This window comes from Botrytis deweyae (genome assembly GCF_014898535.1).
Source record: "Botrytis deweyae strain B1 chromosome Unknown BDEW_034, whole genome shotgun sequence".
Classification (NCBI taxonomy): domain Eukaryota; kingdom Fungi; phylum Ascomycota; class Leotiomycetes; order Helotiales; family Sclerotiniaceae; genus Botrytis; species Botrytis deweyae.
The window spans coordinates 58,683-72,814 of NW_024066241.1; the positions used below are offsets into that span (position 1 = coordinate 58,683).

A 14,132-nucleotide genomic window follows, 5' to 3' on the forward strand; every position below is an offset into this window, starting at 1 on the left:
ACAATTTTGGTCCTACCTCCGATCCTTCGCAATGAGAAAGCATACACCTCGCGATCATTTCCAATTCTGCTTCTTTACCACAGTACTTGTCTGCTACTCAGACGATGCAAACTCTAATAACACAATCCTATTCTCTGACGATTTACATAGACAAGTAAACACTTTACCATGGATTGAAACAATTTGACTGGGAGTTTTCAAAAAATTGATCTTCACCTAAAACATAGTCTCTCTTGACTGCACTGTGGTGCATTCGTCGTAAGCCTTTATGACCAGCACTAATAAACCAAGTATTAGTCGACTTCCATTTAATGGGATGAAGCCGGATACATTACCCCCTTGAATTACTTCCTGTTATCGGTGAGGAGTGCACTGGTGAGCTGAAGTACATTGGCTGCTGGGATGTAGCCGGGCGTCCATATCCTATATTCATGTCTGTACACATCATAGGAGTTTCTGGTAAGCTCGAGGGATCGCGACTAATTTTTGGACTTGAAATTTCGAGACCTGTGTTTGAGTCAAAGGTGGCTGACACAATGTCGTTCCAGTCCTGCTGTGTGGCAACGATGTTTCTGGCTCTCCCTTTTGGGCAATTTTCGGTTGAAACCATGTTGCTCCAATCCATTTGCGAACCGATCGCAACTTTGTGTGGAACTGTATTGTGTTTAGTTTGCAGCGTTTCCGCGCTTCTCTTGAAGGGACTGAAAGCTGTCGAGGCTGAATAATTGGTATTGTAGGCTCTACCGAAAAATCCCGGAGCGCTGCCAGATGAGCCATGCATCAAACTACCAGGCAAAAGTTTAGAGCCAGGTAAAAACTCTTGCATTCCCTTGTATCCCGGTTTATGCTGCGGCATCTCTGTGACTACTGCTCGTCTCTTTTCTGGGTTTTCATTCAAAACTTCCGGCGAAACTTTCGAGTAGCCTCGCTTTCTAAGTAGTCCACAAGTGGAAGTCTGTGGAGTAGGCAGAGAAGAACGAAGTTCGGAATGTTCGGTTGGTGGAAAAAGTGGCTCGAAAGTTCCTTGTTTTTGAAGCCGTGGTATAGCGATCTTTTGGGCAGGCGGAGAAATTGGCTGACAGAATCCGCTTCGCTTTTCAACAGGTGAGTGGAATGATAAACTCGGATTATGTGATGTTACGAATCCGTTCTGTTCTAATCGTGGTGTCGTTGGAATTAAAACGGGAGTCTGCTGTACACCAAGTCCTCCAGGTTCGACGTCGCCATTATATAGGAAGTCCTGATCTATATCACCATACGAATTGTGCGAGAAAAAGCTTGAATGTTCGACACCATTCCAACTATCAGTAAAGTCGGCTGCTATCTGGCCTTTGTCGAGGGATATCGTTGCGGGTTGGTAACTGAAACTTGAGGAAGCAGTAGAGGGAGTTTGACGTTGTTTTAATGATAATTCTGGCGACAGCGAAGCTTCAAATGTACTCCTGTCTGTACTTCTGTCCATGGGGCTATTTTCCATGGGTGAAAATGATCGTGCCCCTTGGAACCGGTTGAAGTTAGCGGGATCGAATTTTTCCAGGACACTTTCTTCATTAAGCGGCATCGTTGGAAGTACCTTAAACGGAGTGGTGGTCGGATTGAAGATGGTCATATCGGCCAATACCCACCATCTCTGACACTGCGCGTCGACTTCGAGCAGTGACTCTGCGTAGAATTCTAAGCAATTTGTCAGCTTGTTCCCTAGATCTGTGGCACACTGAAGCTTACCACCAATAGACGTCCAAGGCGCGCCGGTTCTATCATGGTCCTCAATCCAAGTAGTGATGTCGTCTATGTAGCGTACCAATAACTTTAACATTTCGACAAACTCGTGGTCGCTGGGTAGCCAAACTAAGTCGACGCAGTTGTCAATTTTGGTCTCCTTTATAAATCGCTATCTTACATACCTCTTGGATCAATCTGTCCACCTTCTATCTTTATGTTAAAGACCTTGTAGATGATAGAAATATAATTCATAAATGTGCAGTTTAAATCTACCGCCCGTTCGATCTCTGGGCGACCTTCGAGAAGCTCTTTCAGGACCGCTTCATTGTTTGAGGTAGAGCGCAGAAGCTCGCTCCAGACTTCTCTTAAGGGGAAGCTCATTATATGCTTTCATGCAAAGCTCGCCTTGCTGAATCTTTTCTTTTGGGGGATGAACGATTGAAGAGGGTGTCGAGTCGCTGGCAATGAATAACGTTCTCTCAAGCAATCCTTTTGTGCGTGATAGAAAAAAGTTACTAAGTAGGTGCTTCAATCATTGCTATTAAGGGCAAAGTCCGGGCTCTATTGTTAAATTTTTAAATTTTAGACGAACGTGCTTCGCTAAAATTCTGACTTTTCATTGCCACAGTACGCATTCGTCTAGTAGTGATCATTCGTTGAATGGTAAATCGTATGATCAAGTCAGATATATTCACAACTTTCCGTACCAAACGCAGTACTGATTGGCTTAATGTTGAGGGGTAAACCTGTAAGTCTGCTGCCGTATTCATTCTATTCAGTTGTTATTGGTGACACTCTAATGAGTGAATGTGCTCAAATCTTTGGTCACCGGGCAATGATTGAATTCTACCTATAGTCCACCAGTGGGTGTATGTATTGACAGGACACTTCTCAATTTTCAATATTTCAAGTAAATTCATTCTTCAATTGTTTTATATCAGAGTTCACACTTTGATTGTTCCATCTTTAATCAAGAATTGTAGCGATTTTTAAAATAAGTGATTTGATATATCAAGAGATATTCACTAGTTAATTTTTGCAATATCCCATTCGTCTATATACCCACTAGTGTTCTATCGGTAAAGCTGGTTGGTGTCTGAGCTTTAAGGAATAGCAATTGAAATCGAGTAGTTAAGTTTGCGCAGAAGCTCGATGGACTACATTCGAATGCCAATCGAATCTTTAGCCATTACATATCCATTTAAAGTTCAGGTCAAACAGTCGCCGTCTAGTATTGGTATACGCTTCACTCTATCTGCGAATATTTCCCATCTCCCTTCTCGTAGGTTTCCTCTCGGTAATTTTTTGCTTGACCCATCTATGAAATTCCAACCTCGAAATACCACAAGAGCTAAAGGCGGCTCTTTTTCGTGAATGCTCCAAGTCTAATTGTCTTGGCAACCGTCACTGAGATACTGATCTTTCTTGGTTTAGAGATGTCTACCCTTATCATTAGCCGCGGTTCTTAAGACGGCTTACTTTAGCAACAATTATCTCTTATTCAAAGCACAGGATGATGCTATGTATTCATCTTAGGGACCAGAGCCCCTTTCGTAAGCGACAACTAGATAATCGAGCTTCTTTACTCTCCTTTGTGACATCATATCTTCAAGTGAACCAATTTGCATAGACTTAATAAATTCATTGAATCGTACGTTCGAGGTACTTCAGTGGTAACACAGAAATATGTAAATGGAAAGACGGAATTTTGAGCTTGAACTCATTGAGCATGTAAGACAAGGTGACCCTTTATTGATATGCATTACAACAAAGTATCTGTTATGCACCAAAATTCACTAGATCATTATCTGGCGTAAAGATTACAACATTAGCAAACACTAAAATAAAGCATGTAATATTCATGAAAGCTCGGACTTGTTCTTAGCATATCGTCCAATGTCCAGCATTATTCACTTCTTGTAAACGAAATTACCACATGGTGTGACCCATTCTCACTGGCTGACCTCGCTTGAAAGTCAAATTTTTCATATTTGTTGGAAATGTGGTCTAGCCGTACGCTAGCCGTATTCAATTGAATAGGATATACAGACAGAATTCCAATTCAAGACATTGACAACGTCTTCCTCAAAAACACAGCAATATTCCGAAGATTTGTCCATCGAAATACAAAAATTGAAAAACTACAATATGTTAAACCCATTTGCGCGATCCAAGAACGATCTCCCATCGATGAATCGTCGCAGGATCACTGCTTGGGCCCATGATATCATTGATGAACTTCAAAGAATGGGCATTTTGAATCCAGGCAATGAGAAGGCCGCAGATGATCTGTTTCGTGTGTACCAAAATATCCTTCAATTTTATTCATGGGTCTCCACACGTCCCAGAGTTCATGCAACTCATTCTCCACGCCCTATCCAACCACCTTGGACACCAAATGATATTTTCGCCTCGGCGCATAAAGTCTGGACTGATCTTGAGTGGGAATTAAGGCTAGAGAAAGATGGCGCGTTTATCGATCAGATGATTGACCATCTTGGGTGGTTTTGGAATATCAAGAACAATTTAGTCAATCAAGCCCGCTATACTCGGGGTAAGTGCATGTCTTCTTTCTATTTAAACCACATACTAACGACAACTATCAACAGGTCTTTCTGTCCTTCCAAACATGGAAACAATGGCAGAAGCGGCAAACTATGCTAGAATCAGTAGCATCGATTCTGCAAATATAACGCAAGTTTCAGAGGAGAGATCCATACCATTGGGCAGTTACTTTCCCCGTCCCATGGCGCCTGCGAGCAGTGATAATGCGAGAAATGTAGAAGCTTTTCCCGCAGGATACAGCACAAGACGAGGAAACTCAGGCGATAATATTATGCACCCAAGTCGAACACATTCATCCGGAACTCCATCGATACTGCAGCCGAAGACAGGTCATCTGCAACTGCCAAGATATTCTCAATCGATTCAGGAGCAACCTCATTCTGCAATGCCAGTCACCCTATCGGTCAAAGGTAAACAGTCGCCTAGCTTACACCCCGGTGTACAGTACCAACCACCCACTGCTCGCGATAAGCCATCGCGCAATATTTCTAATATGGCGGGTGGTAAATATAACGATGGTATAGAATATTCACAGGCCTCTCAAGTTCCTGTGGGCTTCATCCTACCTGCACCACAGAGTCGAGATGACAGGTACCCGAATAGAGCTCAGGGGTTTGGTGGTGGATCCAAAGGTCCTATGACTAATATACCAGCACTCAAGCCAGTTTTCAGTGGTAGAAACAGCCATGGACAAGATTTACCGACCTCTCACGATGGACAGTCAGCACAGTTTCATAGCGGCGAAACACGCACCAAGACCGGAAGTCGATCCTCTGATACCAGAATCTCCCTCAGTGCCCCAAACAACGATGTGATTGTAATTTCAGATACGCCTTCACCGGAATCGACATCTACACCTGTCAAAAGCCTCAAGTCGAGAGATTCTGACCGCCATCGAAGTTCACTTGTCCTGTCTCCTGAAGAGAACTATGAAGTTGAACATTCTTCCTCAGAAATTATACCTTCTGTACATATCAGAGACACAACTAGGCATTTTAGCTTTCCGGTCAATCCTAGGAAATCTATCAATAGTCCTAGCAATCAACGCAAAGTAAGAGCTACAAAAGCAAACAAAACAAGAAGTGGATCTTTTGATCGAAGATCAGCCGAACAGGGGCTCGGTAGTGCGGGAGAGAAAACACGGAACAGAGTCACGGATACTGGTAGTAAGAAACCCAATGCCACGGAGAATAATCTGAGCACGCCCAAGGGAAAAACATCCGTCTCTAGCAATCACAATCAGCGCAATACGAAAGTTAACGATATCGGAAAAGCCAAGGAGACCATGTCTATTCCCATCAATGTGGAGCAAGACGACAAGGCAAATCACTTCCAAAAAGTCAATTCGAAAAGGCCCGAACCTATCAGTGAGGCTTACAACACTATTCCGGAAAGTCATAACAAGAAGCCGAAAATTAGCAACAATCCCACAACTTCCCCGTCAGATTATGCTTCTCCGTACACAAACTTCCTCAAACAATACCGGCCAAGCAATCTCAAAAATCCTACAAGCCCGGGGGTAATTCAAAAGGCCGCCGAAGATAAGGTGGTAAAAAACAAAGTTGTTGGTGGTGGTCACATTGGAGAAAAAGTTGGCAGTGAAAAGTCTGTGGGCGAGAAAGCTCTTGAGGAAAGTAAGACCGGCAGCAAACCTATAGACCATAAGTCTACCAACGAGATTAAGGTTAGCGCTAAACCTATTATCGAGAAAACTGCCAGCGAAGACTCTGCTGGTGATAAACTGATGGCCGAAGCACCAATTATGGAGGACGCTATTAGCGTGGAGACTTCGAGAAATGAACTCGCCTCGGACAAACCTGCGAGCGATATGCCACTTCCTGCGAAGAACATCAAGTCCAAATCGCTCTATCGTCCTTTTAGCATGAGATGATCCTGGAGAGATATGCATTGGGGAGTTACTGTGAGCTTTTGGGAACGGCAGGGGCGAGCAGTCAACGAAGTCTAGTGTGTTGGACCAGACAGTGTTATTATAGCGTCTATAGCAATCTATTGATGACGCATGTATTGGTAGTCTGGCGGTTATGCTTTCTAGGCATTCAAGTCTCGCAACTTTTTCCACCAGTTTTCATTCATTCAGAGGTTTTCATTAATTCAGAGCGAACTTGTGTCCATGATAATTTCTAGTTTTAGTTGTCAGTTTCCTGTAAATCAATTAACAACACTCATATCAAATTCTCTTGTGTAATACACAAATCACTTGCGTACATATACCGTGTCCATGCGTGTGAAATCTGAGAAACTTACAGTCCTAAGATCAAACACTTTTGCCAGAGTTTTCAATAGTCCGGATAGAGGCTTGATGAACCTGACAATTTAATAATTCAGACTCCCACTCAGTTAGAATATTATTAAAAATTCAAATTTAATCATAATTAAATGGAGTCCACTAGTCTCAAATGTTGATTATTCTGCTCTAATAATTCTCATTGATGCATGAAGATGTTCCACTGATGCTAATCCAGACAAACTAACTGCTTTATAATACGTAGAGTCTAATATCCCTCCATTATCTTGGTTTCTTACTATGTACCTCCTCTCGACTTGACCTTGGAAATGCACACGCTAGTTTCGCTTAAATTATGAAAGATAACATCATACACATCTCAAGGTGAAAATCCTCTCGCAATTACATTCAATCTTTATGTGTCAGACTACACATGCTTAGAGTTAATATTTCATCATTGGCTATCTTTATTCGAATAATTAAAGATCGAACCTGATTCATCTACCTTTATTCTTTGCTTGGCTTTTGTTTTTATACGGCTGACTCTTCATTGCTTTTCCTCCGTTAGTGGTAGGGACTATGTGAATTTTATTAAATTGGTATAGAGAAATTTCCAATGTCGAAGAGCCGTAGTTGGCTGAAATAAGTACGGCCATCAGCAAAGTGTCACGGATCTTTCCTTCATTTTTGAAGACCTGATAGGTTGAATTGAGGGGCTAGATCTACAGCTTGGTGCCATTAGTTACAATTCAGTTGTAGTACAGCTGATGTACAGTGCTTTCAATGATTATCCTGAACTTACGGGTCTGCACTGGGCCTCCTTAATTTTCTTAAAAGCACTCAGTTACTCCATCGTGAATCTTTATTTCCTGCTATTCTCGACATAACAATCTCATAAATTCCCTGATTAACTTACCTCTTCACCAAACTTATCAAGAGAATCAATATTCTCAACACAATATCTTCCTTATCCATCGAAATTCGAGCTTTATCAACACAATCAGCATGGCTAACGTAAATCACCAACCTGGTATGGCTAACGCAGCTCCCCGGCGAGAACTAGCATTTAGAATACGCTTACACCCACAATGTCCTATTGATATTCGTGCCGATGATATATGCAGTTCCTTTGACACACCTCAAAAGCCACTCTTGTCTGGTAACCATACCGTTGTAGAAATTGGACTTATGGAACGCCGAGGAATTTTTGCTTGGGTACGAGGGATCATCAATGAGCTCGAATCCTTCAATCTGCACAGTATCAACTTGGTACCTGCGCTTTGGGGACAGTTATTCAAGATCATCCAGAATCATGCCTTCTTCAAGCGTTGGATCTTCTCCCGCCCTAGACCTGGTCCAATGGGTTTCTTGGCATTTGTTTATGATCCTAGCGAAGAGCAAAAGTTAACTGAAGAAAATGTTCTCGGTAGGGCTCAGATCATTTGGCAAGAAATTGAAGCCGACTTGAAGGATGAAGAGCCTAACCAATTTATCGCCGAAATTTTCCAACAGGCGTACCATATCTGGCAATATAAAACCTGCATGAATAACATGCTGAGGGATTTTAGTGGTATGTATCTTTGAGCATCGATCCCCATAGTTATGACTGACTGAATCTTTAGGTCAGCCACGCACGACGGATCGTGATGGGTTTCTAGAGCTTATGCGCTACAGGTTACCACCTCCTGGTAATCACCCAGTTCAGGTTCTCGCAGTTCCAGCCGCAGCTCTTCAGCCCGCTAATCAACTCGCTCGCCCTCGACAAAATCCCGTTGGCGCAGATACTGGTATTGTTGGTCATGCTTCTATCATCGGAAATCCTGGTAATAATCCTACTCGCCGAGCCACAAATACTCGAACGGGTGCTAGACTATCAACCGGTATGTCTGTAGCTGCTAGTAGTTTGGATATTAGCGACAGTCAATCAATTGGGTCTGAAAACACAAATCCTGCTTTCAAACAGCCCTATGCGCCTATGCCCACCTCTGATCGTAATACAGGCAGAATGGTCAGCACTCTCACGGTTTCAGGCCCGGCCTTAACTCACGGCCTACGCAGAGCAAATCGCATCGTATCTTCTGCCATGCCTAACGCTATTCAGACAGGTGGCTCTAACGCTGCTCAAGCAGGTGGCTCCAACGCTGTTCAGGGAGGTAACTCTAACGTCCCTGCTGCTTCAGCTCCTCAGAATAACGGCAGCAAACTAAATTGTAAGACTCAAGGTAATATACAGCCGCATTCAGGACCAGGCGCTGCCATGGGACAATCTAGACCACTACAACCAAATCTCCGTCGCCGCCGGAGCTCAATACGCACACAATGCCCACCACGCGTCCTAGTGCCCAACTCTGAAAGTTCGGGTAGCTCTGCCGCTATTCCAGCGGTAACTCAAAAGCGACCTGCAACCACTAACAGCAACACTAGTTCTCTTGCAGGTCCTTCGAGACCCTCAGGCAAGAAGATCAAGATGGAAAATCCTGATGCTGAACGCTAATTAAGTCTTCCGCGGCAAAGACGTTGAGGTTCTATTGTGGAGAAATTTGCGATGCCTTGATGACTCTTATGAGTGGAGGATACGGGTCTTACTCTTATTCACTTTAAGAACAATGTATTTGGGGCATCTTTCATTCATGATAAGATTTAACGAAGATAAGTCACCACTGGTCAAAGAAGGGAGAGCGAAGAATAGAGAAAGATGTATGTAGGAAGGCGATTTCTTTGATATCATCATGTCGTTTGGTTGGGGAGTTTGCAGAATTTACCTTAACACTGGTCCTCGTACCTAGAGGCAGCTGTCTTTGTTTCCATTAGTATTTATTGATTATTTGCAAAAGCCAATCTAATTGCGTGAATATTGATCTGCAAATGTGAAGAGAGCGGCTGAATCACAGGCTGTATCAGAAGCCTCTGATTATCTGGCCAACATTGTAATATTGTAACATTTCCTATTTTTGCAATTCATTATCCTCTCTGCTTCATGACTCACATGCTCCAAACGGCAATTTGTACTCTTGAAATATTGAAACTTTGAGACAGAAGAGAATATCAGAAATATATGATTCACTGTCGAAGGGTCTTGCCCCACTTCAGGACCCGTCAAAAGGGTGGAATTTCAAAGAACGTCAAGTCAAGATAGTTGTCGCAAAGTTCATCATCAAGCGAGACTACCCGCCTACCCAACCCCGCACCCCCCACCCCCTACTCCCGAAAGAAGCCAGTCCCACAAAAAGTCAAAAAAGTGCAAAAAGTCACTTGAGATTATCTGCGGCAGCTATTATCTCTGATCCTAACAAGCTCATCAGGATTAACGGGATCAACCATAACATCACCCACCGTTGCTCTTGCTGTACATACTTGTCTAGCTGAAGTACTTCTCATGAGCGTAGTAAAAGAGTGAATGTTGATATCTTTGACCTCAAACAAACAGTAAATGAAATCTTGCAACTTGGAACCTTTGTGTATGATTCAATGGTCTTTTGCCATTCCACACATCCTTGAAAAAGTAAAAAAATCATCATAAAAGCGTGAAGTCAAAAACCCTGTCGTCGCGTACGTTGTCGTCAAGTGAAGTTGTGAAAGACCACAACACAAAATGAGACCCACAAAAAATCAAAAAGAAACTTCAAAAAAATCCGTGGAATGTCTCATGACAGCTATTATCTCTGATTCTAACAAGCGCATTCCGTGGGCCGCTCACTCATGACAGCTATTATCTCTGATTCTAACAAGGTTTTGCTTCTTGCCGATGGCTTTAACCACCGAACCACCCACCGTGGATTTTTGTTGGATATACTCGCCTAATTCAAGTTGTTATATGCTTATTAGAGGAGTGAGTTTTGATATCTTCAATCATCAATAGTCAAGAAATAAAACCTTGTGACCTGTAACATTCGTGTGTAGCTACATGGCATTCTACCAGTCCACAACACTCGTCAGAATATTGAATTTGATCGAAAAGAGTGAAGTCAAGATGACTGTCATCACACAACTTATCATGAAGCCAAGGAAGCTGCAAAAGAACCACAGCATAAAAGGAGCTCCACAAAAAGATAGAAAAAGCAAAAAACAAACACTTGGAATGATCTGCGACAGCTATTATCTCCGATACTAACAGATCATTCCGTGGGCGGAGAACTTGCGACAGCTATTATCTCCGATACAAACAAGTTCTCCTTACGGAGCAGAGGGATTAACCACTTCACCACCCACCGTGGACTTTTGTTGGGGATATATGCTCGGTTAAAACACATGTAGTATCTTGACGGTTGAATGAATAGCGAATACTATTAATAGATATGTTACATAATTTAACTTTTGGATGTGTTACCTAGGTACCTAGGTACCCTTCGACAGGATCTATTGCAGGTATTTTCTTTTATACATGATGCTCATGTTCTCATTACAGAAAGAGGAATCATCCCATATCCAAAAATTTGTAATGTCAAAATAATTTACCACACCACTTCGCCCTTGCCCTGCTATTATCCCTAGCGTCTATCATTACCAACCTGTAGATGAAATCAAGTTTACGGATAACCATAAGGTCTGCTGCAGCATTCACTCGAGAACCGTAGATGATTTACACGACGCATGCCAGCAAAGCGGATAATGGCTCTGGTTAATAAAGCCGTGGAAAAATCATGTGAGGAGTGGATACTTGAAGGATCTAAACGAGCGTTTGGTGAAGAAATAATCATTATTCTGACTTGTTCGTAAATCATCCATTCAAAATTGATATAACTTAGTTTGGTAGATAGTTCGCAGATATTCATATTTTATCAACGAAGATGCTACAATACTGGATACTTTAGAAGAACATAGAGTGATATGGAGTGATCACAGAGCAATAATACCCGTCCATCTAACATTTTCATCATCTTAACTTACTGTCATCAACTCTCATCATCAGTCACACTCAGCCGATTCAGTTCATAGTCAATTCCATACACTCGGCCCCCTTCTCTTTCCAGACATCTACCAACCGGAGATCATGAGCAAGACACAGCGACAAAAGCAAATGGTGTACTTTGGGAGTAAGAAAGCAATATGCCAGAAACCTAAAATCCTCTGCATTTTGGTGGTGATTCTTTGTTTCTGGGCTCCAATATGAAGCAGTAAATTCGCTGTTAATCAAGATCAATAGATCATATTGCATTTTTGATCAACTTCACACCTGGACAATACCTAGCGATGAGAAGTCATGATCTGTGGAAATACCCAAAGCATCTCTGAATGGCATTTATCTATCCTCCAGATTCCATTCCATCTGCTATACAGCGTAATTAGTTTTGAAATCTTCTGTTATCTGTAAGACTGTGCTGAATACCCGATCTCTTATCATTTTCACACTCAAGAGAAATAGCTTAAACCTTTAGTGCAATTTTTAGTAAATAGAATATGTATTCCGAGCAAGTCCTCACGAAAGATACTGTTACGCAACTTTAAGAATGTACATGCCTGCGGAAGATCAAGAGAGTCAAGTCCTGGTCACTTCACATATCCAAAAGTATGAAGTTTCTGCGGTGTCCAAACTAAGATGGAAGTTCAGCTCGCGGGAAATACTAACAAAGAAAAATATCAAGGGATGGGGAGAAATCTTGGTAGCTGACATTGTTCATCACTTTTTATGGTCCCAACATATCTAAATCTTTGATATACACTCCCTTTCTCCTGAAAGTTCTCCCAAAAGCCTTTCAGTCAACCCCTTCCTTAAAACAAAAACACATCCATTATCATTATCATATCATAACTCATTCCGACATTAAGCATTAGGGTCTACAACCACATCGCCCGGCCAAATAGGATAAACCTCATTAAGTTCCCCTTGCTCCGCACCATCTTGATAGATAAAGATCGTTGCACTTCTAAACCCTGCCTTCCCATCCTCATCCACAAATGCACAAAGCGTGAAATTCGACGTGGCATTCGTGACGCGACAGACTTCAACATTCGCATATGTGATAGGGTTTTGTGCCGTGACGTAATAGTCGGTGATATAGTTGGGCGATTGAGATAAGATGTAGAATCCTTCGTATGTGCTTGGCGTATTGAAAAGAAGGAAATATCGTGAGGAGACTAAGCCGGTGGATGGATTTCCATCGACATATGAGGATGCGGAGTCCTGGACGATGGGCTTGGTGGCGGAGATGGTGGGCCAGGCATTGAGGGTTATACCCGGAGCTGTGGGTGTGGGGAAAACGGTTGAAGTCGGTGTTGGAATTGTATATGTTTGAGTTGGTGAGGGTTGAGCGGATTGTCCGGGGGGGTATACAATGGTGTCGCCTGAGTAGATGGGATATATCTCGTTCACAAATGTGGTACTGCCTCCATCAGATGCTCCAGTGATATGGAAAAACATCGTGTCTGTGAAGATTTCAGCTGCGCCAGCAGAGTTGTAAAAATTGACAACAGTAAAGTTAGAGGTAGCGCCGGAAACCTTTCCAACAATAATATCTTTGCCCGTCGTTGGCTCATAAGCTTCAACATAGTAGTCGGTAATGTAATCACCGGAGGACTGAACGTAAAAACCGATATATTTGGCTTCAAAATTGAATAGAAGAGCAAGACGTTCTGGCAAAGAGTCAATTTCATCATAAGTCGTTACATTCCCATCTACCGCGTAGCTGCAGCATCCTTCTCCGTAGACGGTTTGTCTCCAGGCATTAAGGGTCTGCCCGAGAGCGGGTGTTGTGAGGAGTAGAATCGAGGCTGCAGAGAACAACATATTGTAATTCAACTATGAATGAATGAGTGGTGGTAAACGAAGAAAGATAAAATTTGAGTTGACAGATGATGTTTGCAATGGGTTCATCTCCTTAAATACTTGAAGAAGTTTTAGGCAGCCTTGCTGCCCCTGCGCGATTAACAGCGACGCAAGTGGATTGCCCATGACAGCGAACTTCGCATATAAAAATTGAATCTGTAGAGTGGGAGGAGTAAGATGCATCGAGGTTTTTTAGCCCCGCTCCTTGCCGAGTACCAGATACGAGGTAGGTCAAGGCACAATTATGATTGTAGATATGAAGCTTCTGCAACGGGGAAACGGAGTCATTCCATTTGTAATGAAGGGACGCCGTAGGGAGTAGCCCCGGTGAACCGAAGTCTTGTGTGGTCAATCATGTAGATATTAGGTTGTAGATTGTACTCTGACCGGAGGTGCTGCACCAGGTGTAGAATAATGGCGTGGTACCTGATGGTACAGTGACCTATCGCAAGAAGTACATGTCAATTAAAAGCGCAGGATTCAGCAGAAGAACAGTAGAAAACTTGAAGAAATCTGCAAGGCACGAAATAAAAGAGGCGCAGATCATGCAGGTTCACGGCGGGGCTGACAAAGCAGGACGACTCCACCAATCACGGGAGCCCATTATTCGGAATTATATCCATTATCAGAACGACCAGCCATCCTCGCAATGCTCGCCATGTTGAGGAGTATCTCATACATCCATACAAGAGATCTTAATGGAGATTGGGTTGCATATGGGTATGATACTACATGATTTTATGGTTATTCTCACTGCCCCGTTGTCTCCTTGATTAAGGTTAAGGTTACCCGAAGCTAATATCGACAAAAACGGTGGGTCGAGCAACCACGAAGCTC

General features: G+C 42.7%; 4 protein-coding genes across 4 annotated transcripts; 2 read left to right on the forward strand and 2 right to left on the reverse strand.

The window, feature by feature from the left end:
- Window positions 1–216: 216 nt before the first annotated feature.
- Window positions 217–2,103, reverse strand: EAE98_010158 (uncharacterized protein; the record flags this gene model as incomplete). Its single annotated transcript, XM_038957779.1, has 4 exons — window positions 217–278; window positions 349–1,674; window positions 1,726–1,848; window positions 1,905–2,103. The coding sequence occupies 4 exons, from the start codon at window positions 2,101–2,103 to the stop codon at window positions 217–219; spliced, it is 1,710 nt and encodes a 569-aa protein (XP_038805791.1).
- Window positions 2,104–3,870: 1,767 nt separating this feature from the next.
- Window positions 3,871–6,178, forward strand: EAE98_010159 (uncharacterized protein; the record flags this gene model as incomplete). Its single annotated transcript, XM_038957780.1, has 2 exons — window positions 3,871–4,276; window positions 4,332–6,178. 2 exons carry the CDS (start codon window positions 3,871–3,873, stop codon window positions 6,176–6,178), a joined length of 2,253 nt encoding a protein of 750 aa, XP_038805792.1.
- A 1,359-nt stretch (window positions 6,179–7,537) lies between these two features.
- EAE98_010160 (uncharacterized protein) lies at window positions 7,538–9,026 on the forward strand (the record flags this gene model as incomplete). Its single annotated transcript, XM_038957781.1, has 2 exons — window positions 7,538–8,102; window positions 8,155–9,026. The coding sequence occupies 2 exons, from the start codon at window positions 7,538–7,540 to the stop codon at window positions 9,024–9,026; spliced, it is 1,437 nt and encodes a 478-aa protein (XP_038805793.1).
- Window positions 9,027–12,293: 3,267 nt separating this feature from the next.
- EAE98_010161 (uncharacterized protein) lies at window positions 12,294–13,256 on the reverse strand (the record flags this gene model as incomplete). Its single annotated transcript, XM_038957782.1, has 1 exon — window positions 12,294–13,256. One exon carries the CDS (start codon window positions 13,254–13,256, stop codon window positions 12,294–12,296), a length of 963 nt encoding a protein of 320 aa, XP_038805794.1.
- Window positions 13,257–14,132: the final 876 nt, after the last annotated feature.